The sequence below is a fragment of the Ambystoma mexicanum genome, chromosome 13 (assembly GCF_040938575.1).
Source record: "Ambystoma mexicanum isolate Mex_15411 chromosome 13, UKY_AmexF1_1, whole genome shotgun sequence".
Lineage (NCBI taxonomy): Eukaryota > Metazoa > Chordata > Amphibia > Caudata > Ambystomatidae > Ambystoma > Ambystoma mexicanum.
Window position 1 is genome coordinate 519,400,216 of NC_090938.1, and position 17,979 is coordinate 519,418,194.

The window sequence follows — 17,979 nt, forward strand, 5'->3', positions numbered from 1 at the left end:
AGAGCCAATGGGTGTTGCGTCTTATTTCCGAGATGTGTTGAGTCCTTGGGAGGTTCAGTGCTGATCGGAGGGCATTATTTTGAATTACTTGCAACTTGTTTAAGTTGCGTTGGCTCGTGCCTAGGTAAAGTCCATTACATTAATCTAGTTTAGAGAGAACTCATGCTCTGGCTATGGAAGTATAGTTGGTTGTCGATCAGAATGGTCTGCAAGCGTTAATTAACTTGCAGGTGCTGGTAGTGGATGAGGCTATTGCGTTGATTTGTCTAGTCAGGGTGAGTGAAGAGTCTAGATAAATGCATAGCATTTTTACGTCTCTGGATACCTTTATATTATTGCATTCGATGTTAAAGAATGTGAATTGTACGTCTAATTTGTTAAGTCTGGATTGGGATCCTAAGAGGAGTAGCTCTGTCTTTTCGTTAAGGCATAGTCCATGCTTAGCCACCAAGGCTCGTATGATGAGGTAAATGTCATTTAGATCTTTAGAGTCCTTGATGTGGTCCCCAGTGATAGAGATGAGTATTTAGGTGTCATCCGTATAGTTCGTGTAGGTGACACCCAAATAGTCAGTCGTTGAATAGAGGTTTTGTGAACACATTATATGATGTTGGTGACACACAGGAGTTTTGAGGGACTCCACATGTGACAGGTGCTGGCTCGACAGAGGCCGAAGGTGCGAAGAGACTTGTGGATCTATTATGTAGAAAGGATTGTATCCAAGCGTTGGCTTTGTCAGAGAAGTGTGCTGCTGATGAGAGGTGGTTGCATGTTGGAATTTTGGGAAGATAACTGGCAGGGGAGTTTACCAGGAAGTCCATCACAATCACAGAAAGAAACTTACTTTGTAAAACAGATGGTAAAATAAGTATACCAGAGATATTAAGAAAACGGGCAAGTTGAAGTTGTGAAATTGAACAAAGACCTTTCCTTGTTGAAATCCAAATATGCGTCAAAAGAGTCTAAGCTAAGGCCTGAATAGCTCGCAGGAGGAGTCCTGATGGATAAGTACATCAGGAGGTCCATTAAGCTATCAAAGAGGTTAAAGACCTCTGTGGAATATCTTATTTTGAATAAAACCCCTTTAGGTTTGGGAACTCGTGGAAAGAAATCTAGGAAGAGCTAATTTCGAAGGGATTGTGTCCTCCGACGTATTCCTCATCTTAGATATCTCCTTCCAGCTCTGCTGGCCTCGGAAAATCTTTTCTCTAGAGGGCGCTGCGCGTCGACGTCCTCCGAGTCGATGTCCCTCGACAGCCGCCGTATCGACGTTGACGTCATCCTGCCTATAAAGCCCGCGCGCAGCGTCCGTTGCTCAGTTCCGTTTTTCCGCGCTCACTCAGTGCCTCTGAATACCGTTGCTCAGTTCTTGTCAGATTAATCTTATTTACCTCGAGTTATTCGATCCGTACTCGATGGCTTCCTCGTCGGAACCGACAACTCCTCGATCCGGCTTCAAAAAATGCCGAGATTGTGGGAAAAAGATGTCGCTGACTGACCCTCACAGAGTTTGTCTGTGGTGTTTGGGAGCTGAACATCATTGTTCGGAGTGCGAGGACTGTATGTCCATGACAGCTAAAGCCCTGAAGGAGCGTAGGGGGAAGCTGGAGAAAGGTAAGACTTTTAAAGCTTCTTCTTCGTCGACGAAGTCGAGACATTCGTCTCCTCGTCACCATTCGCGCTCCAGGTCTCGGAGTGGGTCCCATCACTCCTCGAGATCGAAGCACTCGAAGAGGAGACGTCGAAGATCCCCTTCTCCGTCTTCATCTTCCTCTGTTTCGCCAAAAAGAATCCCTTGCCCCACGAAACATAGTTCCCGGTCTGAATGGGAGGAATTCCACAAAAATATGAGCGTCTTCGAGAAAGCGGCCTGGACCCCCTCGAAGACTGCCGAGAGCGATGCTCTGGTCGAAAGACCCAAAGGTCAAAAACGCCGCGTGTCGCAGTACCCGGCGAAGGAAACCTCTCGAGCGCGTCTCGAACCCTCCAGTAGGACTATGACCTCCAAACCTTCCTCGAAGGTTCCGTCGACGAGGGTTCCGTCGACGCCGAGGTCGGTGTCTTCGACGCCGTTGTCGAAGCAACCTTCGACACACGGGTCTGTCGACTCGACGCCAGCTACGACACCGGCGTCGACGCCAAGAAAACTCACGGTCACGACACACCCAGTGACTATCCCCAGGTCCTCGATGGCGATGGCTTCGAAATTGTCGAGTAGAATCCCAATTCTGTCGAGGTCATCGAAGCCTCCGCCTTTGTTTTCGACGCCACGCTCGAAGCCTTCGGCGTCGGCGTCGACGACATCGACGTTTTCGAGGCCGAAAATGACAAGCTCGGCACCCTCTGTCCTGGAAATGGGATTTACTCCCTTTATGAGTTCAGAACAATTGAGAACTATGTCCTCAATATTGGAAGAGGGTGAATTGTCTGAACAGGAAGACACATTTGAGTTGCAGGGACCTGTAACCCCAATTAGAGAGGAATTTTCCTCTGAAGAACGCAGGTTAAAGGATCTTCATGATTCCTTACATGATGCAAGTGGGTTCGACACTTCCCCTGAGGTGGAGTTTGCTAGGCCAGACCCGGGGGAGCATGCTGAAACCCCCTATAGAGCCTTAATGGCCAGGATCACAGAGTTCATGGGGTGGTCTGCACCTTCACAATCTTTCCAACAAGATGACCTCACGGATATTCTTGACAAAGGCCCACAGGAGGATCCTGTGGTGCCTTTTCATAAAGCTCTTCAGAGGAAGGTCATGACAAACTGGGAAACTCCAGATGTGGTACCAGCAGTAAATAAAAAACTGTCTACAAAGTACAGGGTATCCTCTACAGACCCGGAGTTTTTGTCTAAACACCCATCCCCAGAAAGTCTGGTGGTACAGGCAGCATCCTCTATCGATGTCAAGACGGCTTATCCTACCGTCCCACAGGACGATAAAAAATATGATGCTATGGCAAAGAAAGTCTTTTCAGCATGTAGCATGGCGTTAAAATCTGTTAATGCTACTTGCACCCTTGCTAGGTTCAGCCATACACTTTGGGAGTGTGCTTCTACAGCGGCTGACTGCATCCCGGAGGGAGAAGAAAGGGATGCGTTCCTGAATATTATACAGGACGGTAAAGACGCTATGTGCGAATCCCTCCAGACGGGCATTGATTCGGCTGACAGTATCAGCAGAGCAATGGCGGCAAGTACATCAACCAGGAGATTCGCTTGGTTGAGAAAGTCGGGTTTTGCCCCAGATGTGCAAGCCAGGCTCTTGAACATGCCATTCGATGGCTCTTCTTTGTTCGGGAAAAAGGCGGATGACAGTTTAGAGAAACTGCAAACTTCAAAAGCAGCAGCAAAATCCCTAGGAGCTGCAATCCGTCAAACCCCTTTTCGTCCTACAGGAACCTCTGCGAGGGGCAAGTCCTTTCGCTTCTACTCCGCATTCGGAAGAGGTAGAGGACGACCGACTCAAAGGGGACAAAGAAGAACTACCCAAGGTGGACGGGTAGATATTCAAAAGCCGCAGCAACAGCAGGTGCCTCTTTACCATCGGCATCTGCATCAGCCGCCCCAAAACCACTCTGAGGACTTCCCTCACAGGACACCTGTAGGAGGCAGGTTGACTCAACATCTGGCGGTATGGCAGGTTATCACGTCAGATGCTTGGGCATTGGAAACAGTTGCCCAAGGTTACTGCCTGCCTTTCCTACGTATACCTCAGAGTCATCCACCGGGGATCAGCTCTCAGAAAGCTCCAGATTCGCTCCTCTTGCAGGAAATTTTGGACCTGCTAGAGAAAGGTGCCATAGAACCGGTACCTGTAGCGGAGAGGAACAATGGCTGGTACTCCCCTTACTTTCTCATTCCAAAGAAAGACGGAGGACTGAGACCCATCTTGGACTTGCGAGAATTGAACAAATTCCTCAGAAAAGACAAATTCAAGATGGTCACTCTTTCTCAGATCCTCCAGGCCCTTCAGTTCCAGGACTGGTTGGTATCTCTGGACCTTCAGGACGCTTATTTCCATGTGCCTATCCATCTCAAACACAGGAAATACCTGAGGTTCGCAATTGGCAACTCTCACTATCAATTTCGAGTGCTGCCATTTGGGCTGACCTCCGCCCTGAGGGTCTTCACCTAGTTAATGTCGGTAGTGGCAGCAAGTCTAAGGAGGGAAGGTATTCACGTCTACCCCTATCTGGACGATTGGTTGATCAGGGCTGTTTCTTCGGAACAAGCTCAGATCCAACTAAATCACGTGTGCCACTCCCTTCACAGACTGGGCTTCTCCCTCAATTTAAAGAAGTCACAAATGATACCATCGCAGAGACTCCAGTTCATAGGAGCGATCCTGGACACTTCCCTGGGAAAAGCCTCGCCACCAGAGGTGAGGGCTCAAGATATTCTACAGATGGTTACCAAGTTTCAACATGCCCAACGTCTCCCAGCCTTCGACTTTTTGAGGTTGCTAGGCCTCATGGCATCCTGCATTTTCCTAGTGCCAGAGGCTCGCCTGAGAATGAGATCCCTCCAGTGGGCACTGAGGACTCAGTGGTCACAATTCTCAAGGAGAATGACAGATCTTCTTCAGGTTCCCGACAGAGTAGCTCGAGACCTTCAGTGGTGGGCCTGTCAGGAGAACATTCTGAAAGGAGAACATTTTTGGCAACCCTGGCCGGAGATAACTGTAGTCACGGATGCCTCACTCACGGGGTGGGGAGCCCACGCCAACGACTTGACCATCAGCGGTCGTTGGTCTCCATCGGAGTCCAGACTACATATCAACCTGTTAGAGCTGAGAGCCATCAGACTTGCGCTGAAGGCGTTCCTGCCAGCTGTACAAGGGAAAAACGTCCTGATAATGACGGACAACACAGTGGCCATGCATTACCTCAACAAAAGAGGAGGCGTAGGATCACTACCCCTGTGCAGAGAGGCGATGCAGCTCTGGTTTTGGGCAATCCAAGAAGGAATCTCTCTATCGGCAGTTCACCTAGCCGGAGAGAAGAACTTGACAGCGGACACTCTGAGCAGGCAGAGCACAGTCTCCCACGAGTGGGAACTAGCTCAGGAAGTCCTTCAAGAGATCTTCGCCCTTTGGGGAACCCCTCAGGTGGATCTGTTCGCCACCAGCGTCAACAGGAAATGCGATCTGTTCTGCTCAAGGGAATTTCCCCCGAGAGGAGCTCTGGGAGACGCGTTCATAGTGGACTGGGAGTTTCCGCTTCTGTACGCGTTCCCACCGGTCCCTGTCATTCCTCAAATGATCAGGAGGTTGAGAAGATTCCAGAGAACCATGATCCTAATTGCCCCGGATTGGGCCAGGAGAACGTGGTACCCGGACCTTCTAGACTTGTCCATCTGCCCTCCAATTCGACTTCCACTCAGAGAGAACCTACTCTCACAGAAGGGAGGTCAGGTTCTCCATCCAGACATCAAAACCCTCAACCTTCACGCTTGGCTTCTGAAAGGTTGAGGTACAAGGATTGGGACCTCCCGGATGATGTTATGGAGGTGTTGCTTTCGGCAAGGAGGCCAGCAACAAAGTCTTTATACCGCTGCCGTTGGAACAGATTTTGCAGTTGGTGTAGAGAACAGAATATCGACCCTTTTTCATGTGGTACACCAATGGTTTTGTCCTTCCTTCTATATTTGGCGAATTCAGGCCTTCAAGTTGGCACCATTAAGGGCTATCTCGCAGCGCTATCCATCTTTAAGCGCACTGCGGAAGAACCATCCTATTTCAAATTACCCTTGGTAATACAGTTTCTAAAGGGGTTAACTAATGTTTATCCCCCAAGACCATTCCAAGTTCCCCTATGGGATTTAAACTTAGTACTAACTTTCCTGATGGGCACACCTTTCGAACCTCTCCATTCTTGTTCGTTAAGATTCCTTACCCTTAAAACTGTTTTATAAATAGCACTTACATCTGCTAGAAGGGTGAGCGAATTACAAGCTCTTTCTTGTAAACCCCCTCACACAATATTTCACAAAGACAAAGTTGTCCTGCAAGTGAAGCCTAATTTCCTCCCAAAGGTGGTTTCGGAATTCCATATCACTCAGAAGATTACCCTACCATCTTTCTATCCTCCTCCTCATCCGGAGAAACAGGAAGAGAGGTTACACAGGCTAGACCCTAGAAGGGCTTTAAGTTTTTACATCAGTAGACTAGCCAGGATAAGACAGGCAGACCAGCTGTTTGTAGGTTACACAGGTCACAAGCTGGGGTTACCAATAACTAAGCAGACCATTTCCAGATGGATCATTCTAGCCATTCTGGAATGTTATAAACTGGCAGGGAAAGAGCCCCCTCAAAACCTTAGGGCTCATTCGACCAGAGGTATTGCAGCTTCATCGGCCCTCAAAAGAGGTGTGCCGGTTAAAGACATCTCTGTGGCCGCTACATGGTCGTCTGTCCATACCTTTACACGATTTTACAACTTGGATTTCTCCTCCAGTCAAAAGACTATGTTTGGAAGGACTGTACTGCATTCTATTCATCAATAGAAGACAGCATGAAGTCAGTACTCCCTCCTCCGATAATAGAATACTGCTATGGGAGCCTATCTAAGATGAGGAATACGTCGGAGGACACAATCCCTTCGAAGAACAAGTTACTTCTTACCTTGTAACGTTCTTTCGACGGGATGTTCCTCCGACATATTCCTCATCGACCCTCCCATCCATCCCCGCAGTTCTACTTCCCTTGTTGTTGCAGCTTACGCTCCTTCAGGGTGATTAGTCTAGTCCAGAAAGAATTATTGTGGGCTACAAAACGGAACTGAGCAACGGACGCTGCGCGCGGCCTTTATAGGCAGGATGACGTCGATACGGCGGCTGTCGAGGGACATCGACTCGGAGGACGTCGACGCGCAGCACCCTCTAGAGAAAAAATTTTCTGAGGCCAGCAGAGCTGGAAGGAGATATCTAAGATGAGGAATACGTTGGAGGAACATCCCGTCGAAAGAACGTTACAAGGTAAGAAGTAACTTGTTCTTCTATTGGATATATTGTTGGCACAGGAACATCCTGAATAAAGAGCCAAGGGGACTGTATTTTGAAAGAGACACCTTTGCCATCCTATCTATATTATTTTGGGGAAGGGAACCACCCTCTGTATCCAAGGATTTCTCCTTGGAAAAGACCATTTTTGTTGAATGTATATGCGTGCTTTAATTGTGAACACTTTCTGTCAAACTTAATTCAGAGTCATTTCCTTAAACCCTTAGTTGTACATTTCTAGTGTGGGGGTCAAAGTAGAATGTTTTGGACACAAGGACAGTTTCTTTTGACGACGAGACACAGACTGATGATTAGTTTGAGTTTCTGGGTAGGGAAACTCTCTTTAGGATAGGGTGTTAGGCAGAAACATGTGCAGTTCCCTTAGGGACCACTGCAAAAGGCTTAGGACTACAGGTGTTGGCAGTAAACCCAATTGGGAGCAGTCTGAACCACCCAGATTTACCTGGTAGCTGTGGCTGAGCAGCCATACTTCTCTCAAGAAGAGTTAGACAGTATATAGAGTATACAAGATAGGTACCAAAATACAGTAGCACAAGCAAACACTGACCAGAGCTTGGGTATAAAAGTATATAATTATTTATTTAAAAACACACTTTGTAAAATACACTAACACTAATATGGCAAGCAAGTTCAAACACAGTCACTATTAATATATATATGCATCCCTGATCACTTACTGAACAAGTCTTAGTTAAAACACCACTTATTTTCAGACGGAGGTGAGTGCTTAACCTAAGATGGCACTCCAATAAGTTAATTAAAAAGGGAGGGAAAAAGGCAGAATTAGGAACATACACAATACCAACACTTTAGGAGAACCAGAGCAAGTCAGAAAAGGCAGAATCTACTGAGGAGCAAGAAAGTCATAGGCCAGGCCCACTCTTGAAGAGAGCAAGTCGGAATGTGTCCAAGATCACACAGTTGAATAGTACTTTTAAAGTGTTGTTGCAAAGAGTTCAAAAAGGGTTGGCTCAAGTTAGGAAAAGTTAGTTAGTAGGTCCCAAGACACCCCAGGATAGAAAGTCGAGGATTTACGGGACACCTTTAACAGCCTGTTGCAAGGGAGACCAGGCGGGACTCAGTAGCTGGAATGGTGAGAAAGCTCCAACGGGGGCAGTTGTTCCTGGCAGCGGGTGCAAGTCGGTGCTTCGTCCAGTGGAAGAGGAGATCTCGACGTGGAGGAAAGCTGGAGGTCGTTGAACTGCCAGGGAAGAAACCAGCCGCTGAGTTTCCCGGTTAAAAGGTACTACCCTTTTATTTGCGGTAGTGGTGAAGCGTGGCTATCCGGCCGCTGGGGTGCTTGGCATGGGCGATTCGACCACGAGACGATCCAGGAAGGCGAAAAAGAGGGCAAACTGTTTATCCCCACCAGCTCAGAGGAAGAAGACTCTCCGGGATGAAGATCTTCTCTGTCGTTGGGAAGTGGTGAGACGGTTAAGCAGGGCTCCACCGGTGGTGTCGTCGTTGCAGGTCGGCTCAGCTTCTCCCTCTTCGGATTCTTTGGTCCTGTGGCGACTTCTGAAGTTCCAGTCCCTAAAGCCCTGCTTTTATGCAGAAACCCCCCATTCATCGGTCCTAGCTGTCACTCAAACATGCTAAGTGGTGAGCCAGGCGGCTCACCACTGGGCCAATCACACAAGAGTGCGACTTGAGTTGCCGAGGCAACTCAGTCCAGGGTGCCTAAACCCCCCTCCCACACATCCTGTACACCCAGACAGAGGGGCACCACTTTTGGAGGCTTCTGTGGAGAAGCCCGCCAAAAAGTGGAACAAAGGTCTCGACTTGGGTTGGAATTACAGAGGCGAACACAAACGCCATTTTAAAACCGAGTCCTGGCAAAAAGACCCAACCGGGGAATAAATATTAAATAAATAACCCGGCGGTATCTTTAACATTGTACCAAAAAGTGGTGCGTTTAACATGAATGGGAAAATCTCATAGGAAATATTCCGGTGGAATATTTCGCGTGGTAACCACTGCCACCAGCCAGAAACTCGACGAGGAGGGACTGCACAGTGCCCCCTCGAAAAACAGACCCAGTGGCAATCTAATTACCCCTATCAGTACTTCCACAATATGATGGTTTGTACTGGTTCTGTTCCCAATTTAAGACTAGTAAAGTCAATGGTGACTTTACATGCCCTGGGAGACAGTAGTCAGTCCCAGGGTATGGAGTCTATGTTTGGGGATCACTATGACACGCCTGTGTTACTGCACTGAGGGTGTTGTGTAACACACTTACCAAAAATACATGAAACCCTATGGAGTAAAAGACCCCGTAGCCCATTAAACACATTACAAAGTCAAAGGATATCTCAAATCATGTCTAAGAGTGGGAGAAAAAGAGTCTCACTCTTAGCAGGAGAAAAAAATAAACCCCAAAAATCCAGCAAAGCTGCTGCGGGACTCACTAGGTTTGGGAAATTAGCCTTAACAGAGACTTCTCCCTAACACAGCGGCAGAGAGACAATTTTTCCAGCCCTTTTATTTTAATAAAGATGTCTGATAATGAAAATAAATATTACAACTTGTGTCTGCCTCTCATTTCTAACCCCTCACACAGGCCAACGTTAAACATTCCATAGTAGACTAGAATATGCTGATTGTTTACTTTTTATGAAATGGTTTGGGCATTATCATGTATGTTGTTGAATGTTAATTGTTTTGGTCAGGGGTAATATAGGAAGCGAATTATGTATTTTTGTTTTCACTTTTTTATCCTCATTGTCATTATTAGCATTTTAAAAGACTAGCATTTCAAGACTTTATCTTTATTAATCTGCATATTAAAAAAGAGGTTGACTATTATTCTGCATTGCCTTTCTGCATTGCTTAGCAGTCTTGTGTTGTCGCAAGAAACTGTAACCAAAAACGTTTGCTTGCAACATGATAGTATGACTATTTAATATTTAATGTGTTATTGGTAAGTGCAAACACTAATAATGTTTCTTAATTCATATTTTAGAGGAGTATGAAGAAGCTTTGAAGGTACTGTTATATTTTTTTCTATCAAAATCTTTCCAAACACGCCACTGTCCAAAAAGTTGATGAAACAGTCTTGCAACCAGATTTATAGCACAAAACACATGGTTTTTGAAAGTGTTACAAGTGATGTAATTATTGTTTTAGTGCTTTTTGTTTTTGGTGTTGTAGAATTTCGTTTTTTCTACCTTATTGGAGCAAATATTCACCCGTTTCCAGTATGATACTATGTAGCTGTACCATGCTAGTCAATATTTGAATGTTGTTTTTCATCTCAAAATGTTACAGAAATCAACTGTTATCTTGATTAACATGTTATTTTGGCAGTGGGGATTTTGGACATGAGGGTATGCAGGAGGAGGTTGTTTTTTTGGAAGGGATCTGACTGCAGTTACACAGCCGGTACAGGATGTTCATGTGTGCAATAAGTGTATTGGCGTTTTGATCTTGGTATGGTCAGTTGATTTTAATTAAGCATTTCCTATAGCGCAAATCACAACTTAGTGTATCATAGGATTAAACTGCATTTACAGTCTTTAACCTTAGGAAACCTATTTTGCTTTTTTAAATTTAGTAAATAAAATACCCATAACAGCCCTCCCCTTTCCAGAGTCTGGAAATCTAAGCTTTTGTTGATTAGTGTCTGTGACCATACAAGCAAATGACATCCCCGTCAGTGCCGATAAGACAAATGCATATGCCCTACAATTGTGGTCTCGTTTTGCCACAAGATTGTGCGTGTATATATTGTAAGGATGCAGAAGTCAGACTCGAACACAAGGGTGGCATGATATTGAGTAAAGACTTTTATTAAATGAAAAAGGTTTGGAAAAATACCCCTCTGTGCCTCTCAAACTAATGAAAATGTCAGGAAGTCCGAAACTAAAAATTGTCAGTCCCTGTTGTGTCCAATGAAAACCTACTTCTGCCCCTCACACTAATATACTGATACAACTGTGCAAGGACAAGTCTTTACTTAAAAAAAAACAGTGTTCTTGGTGTTCTCAGTAAACAGAAAGTCTCCATGTTTGCTGGTAATAAAGTGATGCAAAATGATGTTCAAAAATAGCAAGTTCCAAAGCTAGGGTAATGCTCCTTTCCCCTAGGTTTATTGTCCTTGTGATCACAGGATAGCACACCAAGAATTGTCTCTTGTATTCCCAGTCCTTCAAGCCCCCCTAACTTGACATACTCCTCTACCAAGTATAGGTTTCACTTAATCCCAGAGTCTTTGGTGCCCTGGTTTCCAATCTTGTAAATGGGAACGAGTTTGTGACTCACAAAGGTGATCTGTGTCTTCCACTGGGTCCCAGACCCTCCTGGCATTAGTCTTTGGTTTTTGATATGGGTGCAGGTCCGAGACTCGCACAAGTTTGTTGCCCCTTGGTTCACTCTCCTGGCAAGTATGCTGCTCTGGGATTCCAGACCCTCTTTTAGTCTCTTTTGGGTCCCCATCCCTCTTCTTTCAACTTGTATATTCCCCCTTGAGCTTCCACGGACTTCCAACATGTTCTGATAAACCCGCGTACCTGTTCTCTCCCCGTTGATCGGCACCAGCGTTTCCCCATCTCTTGTGTTGCTCCTCCAGGCTCAAGGATCTCCTTCGTGAATGGCGTGGTCTGCAGCGGTTCCGCAGGTGTCTCTTGCTCCGGTTGCATGTCCTGCCTTACAAGCGGCTTACGGGTGCCAGGGTCACCTGGAGTTAAGTATTGGCAGCAACCCTGTCCGTCCTTCTTGCACGGACCTTTGTCGGGTTTTCCTTCCCCTCATTTCGGGCTTCTCACTCGGCTTCTCTCAGCCTGCTTGGTGCAGGTAACCTGCTGTTCCTCCTCAGAGTATTATTCTCGCCAAGCTTCATAGCGAAGCTCCTTTTGAACCCCCGCGCTAGCCAGCTGTCTTCATTCGGGCACTTGACTTTGCAAAAAAGACTAGACCCCCCACTTTTTCTTCTGGAGTGATCTTCTTCGTCCCAGTACTGGTCTTCCCCTCTGAGGCAGGACATTCAGTATTTTCTAATAGGTGAAGATTTTCAAGTATATTAGTCACCAGCTTTGCAACAAAGTATATTAGTTCTTCCTACCAAGGAGGGGGAAGGATTTGATATCTGAGAGGGGATGGGGTGTATTAAGGCAGAAGAAAACCACGCTCTCAGAGAACCATCGTCCCCAATTCCACCGGTGGCTTCCTTACCCATGGGATCCTGCCTCGATGCACAACCCCCAGGGGGATTATTGTACTGTGTACGCACTGCCCTGGCCACATGATAAACGCCCCCCCCCTCAGGGGAGAAGGGACGACATCCTCAGATTCATCATACTATTCTATAATACAGTTTCTTTGTTTTGGGGGTAGAGGCAGGTCACAGCAAGTAATAGGGTTGTCACAGAATGCCTGAAGAACACAAACTCTCTACGACGTTTAAAGGATTTTTATTAAAATATATGCGTAGGGTCTAACTGAGCACCGTCCCTCTCTTTTCTCCCGTGGGCTTTTCCCTCCCTAGATCAGGCTTCACCAAATTACAAGATGTTAATTCAAGATTGGTAATCCCTACAAGCCAAAGGTCTTTAGGTATCGGAATTAAGATTGGATAAGCAGTGGTAAAAGCATCTCCTGGTTAACCAGCATAAACCATTGACTAGGAGCTACCACTGGGGAGCAAGGAGCTAGTGAATAGCGTTCCTCAAATGTAATTTCAACGTAGGATGCAAACAGATCAGTTTGTCCATTATTTAGGACCCTTAGACTTTAGATATAGTATAGATGTGCCCGTAGGTATATTTGTAGATTGTCCCAAACGCACATAGTTAAATTCACATAGGTGTGTCAGGAGCTAAATTTCTCACATCTCTGTCAGTTTCGAACCCTGGTTGTGCCAGCTAATAGTGAGGACCTAAAGACAACCACCTTGTCTTTCAGTCCCTCCTGGATTTTATTGCATGTACTTAACCTGGGACCCACAATGAGAATGTTATCAATAAGCGGTGCCTTCTAATTGCTCTGATCTTACTGTCATTTACCTCTCACACCCTCATACTCTTATCCTTGATGTTCTGTCCTTCCCCTCCTCTAATTTACATCTACTCTCCTTCTTTCTCATCCTCATCCTCCCACTGGCCACTTTCTCTCCTTCTGTTTCTCACACTGTCCCGCTGATGTTCTTCTGTCTACTGCTGCTCCCCCCCCCCCCTCTATGCTAAACTCCCCTCTACTACTCCCTGTGATGAATCTGATGATGTCATCACTCCTTTCCCTGGGATGGCCAGGGGACAGCAGCCACTACCTGATCCTGACCCTGATAGTGGCTATTTGAGTAAGGTCACATGTAGGCAGGTGCCCCTCGGAGAGGATGACATGACAACATCAGGTGAACCACAATATCCTCTTTTCCCTTTTAAGGATATTCCCTCAATCCCTCAACAACCTGACAATCTTTCTGACCATGTTCCTCAATGTCAGAGAGCAAAGAACAGAATAAGAACTTGGACGAGGACGAGGCAGAGGGAAGGAGCAATGAGGATTACTCCTAGTGTGAACCAAAGCCAACCGTCTAGGTTTGGAAGACTGCAATTGGCCCAACATCTTTTAAAACCATGCTGGGAAAAGAAGCAAAGAATTAGTTTTCTTACCCCGCTGGGTTCAGATCTACCGAGGAAGGTGACTGGGAGGACTGCGCCTGGCGGCACATGAGTTTTGCTGTATCCAGCTCGCGTCGGAATGGCCAAGGGAAGCAGATGGTCCTGCCAACGCCTGGGAGCGTAGTCTGTAGATGCTCACGGGTCGGAGTACAGTCACCGAAACGCAGGGAAGAGAGGAGTCTGCCAAGGGGAGCCAGAGGCGTGATGAAGGCCGACAAGCGAACAAAGTGCTCCTTGGGCCCGATGACAAGCCATAGGCCGACTCTGGAGACGCGAAGGACCCTGAAGCCGCTAGTAAGAACCGGTGAGCCCACTGAGAAGTAAAGGGCAGCCAGGGCACTTTGGAGGGTTTAGCGCGTAGCGCGGGAATTGTACGTCAATACCTGTCCAAGGAGAATACCAGGCAGAGTTAATTGTGTAGAAAGTGAACTATATAAAGAGAACCTGGCAGGAGAGCATGCCAAGTGTTTTGTGAACAAAAGAATACCAAGCAAGACCCATGCCCTTAAGGTTCTGATCTGTGATGGATGAGTAAAGAGAACCTGGCAGGAGAGTACACCAGTTGTTGTGTGAGTCAGAGAATCCCAAGGAAGATTCATGCCCTTTGGATTTTCACATTACGTTGAGTGTACGAAGGACTTGGGGAAGGGAGACCTTTCCCCTGGAACAATTTGCGACATCAAAGGGAGGAGAGTTATCCTCTTGAGTTACAAAGAACTGGTTAATCTTTTGAACTTTTTGTTTGGTGGAGAGGAACCTGGGGAAGGGAGTGATTCCCTGGAACTGAGAGCATCATTAATTTGGAACTTAGTTGGATTTACGCCTTTTTGTTGAACGTGAACATTTTCACACATCGCAAGTCAGAGACATTACCCAAAGCACCTTAGTTACTTTTTAGAGTGTGAGGTGTAAAGAGTCTGGAATAAAACCGGACACAAGTTTGCCAGGTTTTTGGTTAAATACTTTTGTTCAAAGAAAAAGGGGTTGGGAAAATGCCTCTCTGACCCTGCTCTAAGAGGAATATCCCTACCTAAACCAACACTAAGGATCTGTCACTGTCAGAATGTCCAAAATAATACTGTCCTGTGTCTAAAGTTCTATTCTGACCCTCACACTAAAACTAAACTCAAAGGTGAAACGGTAAATTTCTTTAACCTTTAGGAGGTTTTGAAATGTGTTCACAAAATAAGAATAAATGGTGTAACACAAAAGTTACTAGAAGATAAGACGTCTCTGCTCCAGAGGGTGTCTCCCTTCTCCTGGATTCCTCTTTGCTGTCTGAGATTTCACACATAACAGTTCCTTATGCCTTTTGGGTCCTGCAACAATGTTAACGTACAAACTTTTCTAACGTTACAATATGTCTCTTCCTGAACACCTGGTTCGCGTTCCTGCCAGGCTTTTGCTTTTTCCTTCCTGGTTCACACGTCTATTTTTCTAGTCCTAAGTCTTTTCTTAGGACTTTCTTTTTTTCCATCAACAGAATCCTTTTTTTCAGTCCTGATGTTACTTCTCAGGACCTCTTTTACTCCATATAGCTTTAGCCATCTGATATGTTTCGCTATCGAGGCCTCTTGTCCGGGACACTTTCCTGCCAGGGTCTCTCGCTTTTACACACTTGTGTTTGCCTGGTGTACTCTCCTGCCAGGGCTTCTTGTGATCACATGGTATTCTCCCCTGTCTGGACATCTGGTTTTCACACACAGGCTCTCTGCCCTTCTCCAAAGTTGTACATATACTTTGTGTGATGAATCCAATGGAGTCATCATGGATTCCCCAGCGGAATCGTCCCATGTGGCCAGGGGACGACAGTCACTACCAGGTCCAGACCGTGTGGACGGCTACATATAGGAGGATCACATTGGAGGAGACAACTACTGCAGAGATGTCATGACTTCATTGGACGAGGCGCGGTATCTTCCCCCTTTCCCATGAGGAAGACCCTCTAATACCCAAGACCTTAATGACCAATGGTCAGCTGCTTGCCCCCTCCGAACCCCCTTTCTAGATTAAGTAAAGAAACCTTAATATTCTTGTGGTCAATCCCCCACCTGTGACCTAAACACACACAACTCCAACACAACACTTTTTGCTTCTAATGTACTTTTATGTGAAATCACTGAGAATAATTATTTGAACACCATGTGTCCATTTACACCCATGGACTACAACTCCCAGAATTGGCTAACCACTGAGATGTGTTAGATGAAGGAGTTTGTACAAGGAATTAAGAGCTGGAAGCACAACATGAAGTCTAGTTGTTTTTCCAAATCACCTGTGCACGGGACATTTAAAGATGGCAACCGCACTACTGAATGTGGCAGTGCAGGAGAAGACGTTGGTTCTTATGCAGAGGCTCACAAACATGAAACAAGGTGTGGCGGAGCAGAGGAGGCTCCCGAGAAAGAAGGAAAAACACACTGCACAAGCAGGAAGTGCAGTGGAGACGCTGGGAGCTGCAAGAGAGTTCCTGGACGCTTGGCAGATCGAACAGGCAGCGTTCTACATTCCTGGTCCTAATAGGAAGCAGGCGTGTGACCACAGAGCCGCGAAGGAAGCCAGAAGGGCATCTGCACACTCCAGAGTGGAAAGCGGGTTAAAGAGCCATGCCGCAGAAGCGCAGACCAGACCGTAGACACTGGAGAGAACTGGTGAGATCTGGCAACCATGCCAATGATAATTTAAATGCAACACCATTGTTAAAACTACAAGAAGATAGTTAGTTTGAAATCCGAAATGGCATAGTACAAACCCCAAAGAACTATGGATGCCCGAGATGCAAGTGTGGGCAAAGTTTTAACAAACATTACTGCAGACATATATACCAAGCCCAGAGCAATATATGCAGTGTTGGTGATACAGAGGAACTGTTAAACATATAAAAAGTCCTGGCAAGGGAAGGAACCCGGGCAATTAAATCACATAAGTCCTGCGTGCGCGCCTTGCAAGATTGGCTGCAGAGTGCTGTTTGATGGTGGGAAACGCTGGACAGAAGAAGACCCTTATTTGTGTAGTTATTGTGTTGCTCCTGTTGGCTACGCCCCTCTTCCCAGAAGGCCTACTTCTCCAGCATGGGGTCTGGCATGGATTCACATGCTCATGAATATTCCCCGTCGTCAGGCTGGGAATCCTCGGTAAAGAAAAAACCAGTATCAGTTTCGTTTCTGATCTGTCTTTCGTAGTAGTAACCAATCACTGGTCTCTGCGTCATACTGACCACAGCCAATGACTGCCCTCTACCTAAGCCCCGCCTCTGGCAGCCATCTTCAGATTTTTACCGCACGTTCATGTGTTGGGATCCTCGTGCTATTGCTCTCGAGCGTTAGTGCTATTTTTTCGCGCTTTTTCACAAAAACTTCGATATTTTCGGTCAAAAGAGCCTCAAGCTCCACCTATCCTACATCCGATCAACGGGGACCCGTGTCGGATTCGCCTGCGCCCCTCAAGGGTGAAGATTTCGTCGAGCTACACTTCGGAGGACTCCAGAAGCTTCTCAGGCCCGGTCTCGGAGATGGCCCAGGAGAAGGGAAGCTCGACGCCCGGAAAGCTGTTCAGGGTCTGCCCTGCATGCCAGCTGCAGAACGTCTTTAAGGAGGACGAACACTCTTTCTGCCTTTACTGCCTTCATGAGGACAAGACGCACGTGGAGAAGGACTGTGCGTTTTGCGGCAACACGTCGGAACGGACCATGAAGGACCGCCATCAACGTCTCGCCAACTGGCTGGAGGGTAAGAGCCCGTCCGGCGAGAAGAAGAGGAAATCCGAGCGGCCTTCTAAGACCTTTGAGGGCGCCCCGGCGACGGGGGCCCAACATAAGGCTAAGCACCGCGAGTCCGCTGGCACCGGGAGCGCCGAACGGTCGGGCTCTACGGGCGTCAGGCAGGGCGCACCCTCCCCGGCACCATCAACCACGAGCCAACGCTCTGGGTCGGGTAAGAGGAAGGCCGAGCACCCGGCGAAGCTCCTGGAGAGGCCCCGGTCGAGCTCTAAGGCAGAGGAGGAGCGTGGCAGTGCCCCCTCCCTCAAGGATAAGGCGGTGAGCGCACCTAAGGTGGTGAAGGCCTTGATCCATCCGACCAAGCCCTCTATCGAAACGGTCGCGGCGGCCCTGGCTCAGCCTGTGGAGGCTACACCAGTGGTGGCGACCTCAGGGCCCAGAATCTCCCTGCCTCCTCGGAGGGAGTCTTCTTTTGTGCCCATCGAGAGGACCCCCGTGAAACCCCCCGTGGGGAAGAAGAAGGGGGGGCAGGGCGTCGTCGTAGATTCGGCCTCAACCTCAGAAGAGGAGCTGATCGAGGTCTTAAGCCACGGCCTAGGCGTGGAAGAAAGCCAGCCCGT

General features: G+C 47.2%; 1 protein-coding gene across 5 annotated transcripts in view; it reads left to right on the forward strand.

Moving 5' to 3' along the window:
* The window catches only part of NBR1 (NBR1 autophagy cargo receptor), a 1,466,631-nt gene that overhangs the window by 180,145 nt on the left and 1,268,507 nt on the right, over positions 1–17,979 (forward strand). For all 5 annotated transcript variants that reach the window (XM_069634202.1, XM_069634206.1, XM_069634204.1 and 2 more), the window contains exon 5: positions 9,987–10,009. In XM_069634202.1, the coding sequence (XP_069490303.1) occupies positions 9,987–10,009 (23 nt within the window). The remainder of the gene's footprint in view (positions 1–9,986; positions 10,010–17,979) is intronic.